Raw genomic sequence first — 958 nt, 5'->3', positions numbered from 1 at the left:
CTGAATGATTTGTTCTAAATCGCCCGAGGCGAGTTCGAGAGTTATAAACGCTCGAGCGAGATCGAAACAATGTTCATAATATTTGATAATGAGGCTATGATCGAGTTCGTTAAGGATTAAAATTTCTCGAATTAAAGAATTGGTGACATCATTTCCTCGTTGATCGTATCGTGGAATAATTTTAACTGCATATAACTTTTGATCGCAGTTAGATCTGGCCACACAAACTTCACCAAATCCACCTGATGCGATCAGCCCCAAGTGTTCATATTCCCGGTCCATAAAATGCTCGTCTTCAGAAGTGGAATCTAGAGAATGAGTTTCTGGAGTTTCTGGAGTTTCTGGAGTTTCTGGAGTTTCTGGAGTTTCTGGAGTCAAGGGAGTTTCTGGAGCTTCTGGAGTTTCTGGAGTCAAGGGAGTTTCTGGAGTCAAGGGAGTTTCTGGAGTCAAGGGAGTTTCTGGAGTCAAGGGAGTTTCTGGAGTCAAGGGAGTTTCTGGAGTCAAGGGAGTTTCTGGAGTCAAGGGAGTTTCTGGAGTCAAGGGAGTTTCTGGAGTCGACGGAGCGGGAGGAGGTTGAGTACAATTATTGTCGATCATGATGGAATGATGAGGGTTGATCGTATATGATTTAAAGGGTCGGTGAAGATAGAACAATGGTATGGATCTGATAAGCAGGTGTCGGAGGACTAGAAGTAGTAAGACTAAGATAGAGAAGCTCTGATTGGATTGAGTGAGGCCTGTCGTTGGACTTGTAGAACGCGATTGATGTTGATCGTGATCGACGTTTTTATCGACAGAGATATGAAGTATAGGTTTTGAAAATGTAAACAAGTTACAAGCCGTATGGGTTTATGAAGCACGATTGGGGCTGAGGGATGGTGCTGAGGTTGAATAGGATTGGCCCTAAGCAAACCTAGTAAACAACTTCAAGATACAAACAAGAGTACGAGTCATCAAG

At 43.1% G+C, this 958-nt stretch overlaps 1 protein-coding gene across 1 annotated transcript; it reads right to left on the bottom strand.

Annotated features, from left to right (window-relative positions):
* Nucleotides 1-73: 73 nt before the first annotated feature.
* On the bottom strand, nt 74-597 carry MELLADRAFT_85352 (uncharacterized protein; the record flags this gene model as incomplete). The annotated part of the gene is made up of 2 exons (XM_007419226.1): nt 74-94; nt 148-597. The coding sequence occupies 2 exons, from the start codon at nt 595-597 to the stop codon at nt 74-76; spliced, it is 471 nt and encodes a 156-aa protein (XP_007419288.1).
* Nucleotides 598-958: the final 361 nt, after the last annotated feature.

This window comes from Melampsora larici-populina, assembly GCF_000204055.1.
Source record: "Melampsora larici-populina 98AG31 unplaced genomic scaffold MELLAscaffold_145, whole genome shotgun sequence".
Taxonomy (NCBI): Eukaryota; Fungi; Basidiomycota; class Pucciniomycetes; order Pucciniales; family Melampsoraceae; genus Melampsora; species Melampsora laricis-populina.
The sequence above is the reverse complement of the archived record's forward strand: the minus strand, read 5'-3'. Positions and strand labels throughout refer to the sequence as shown.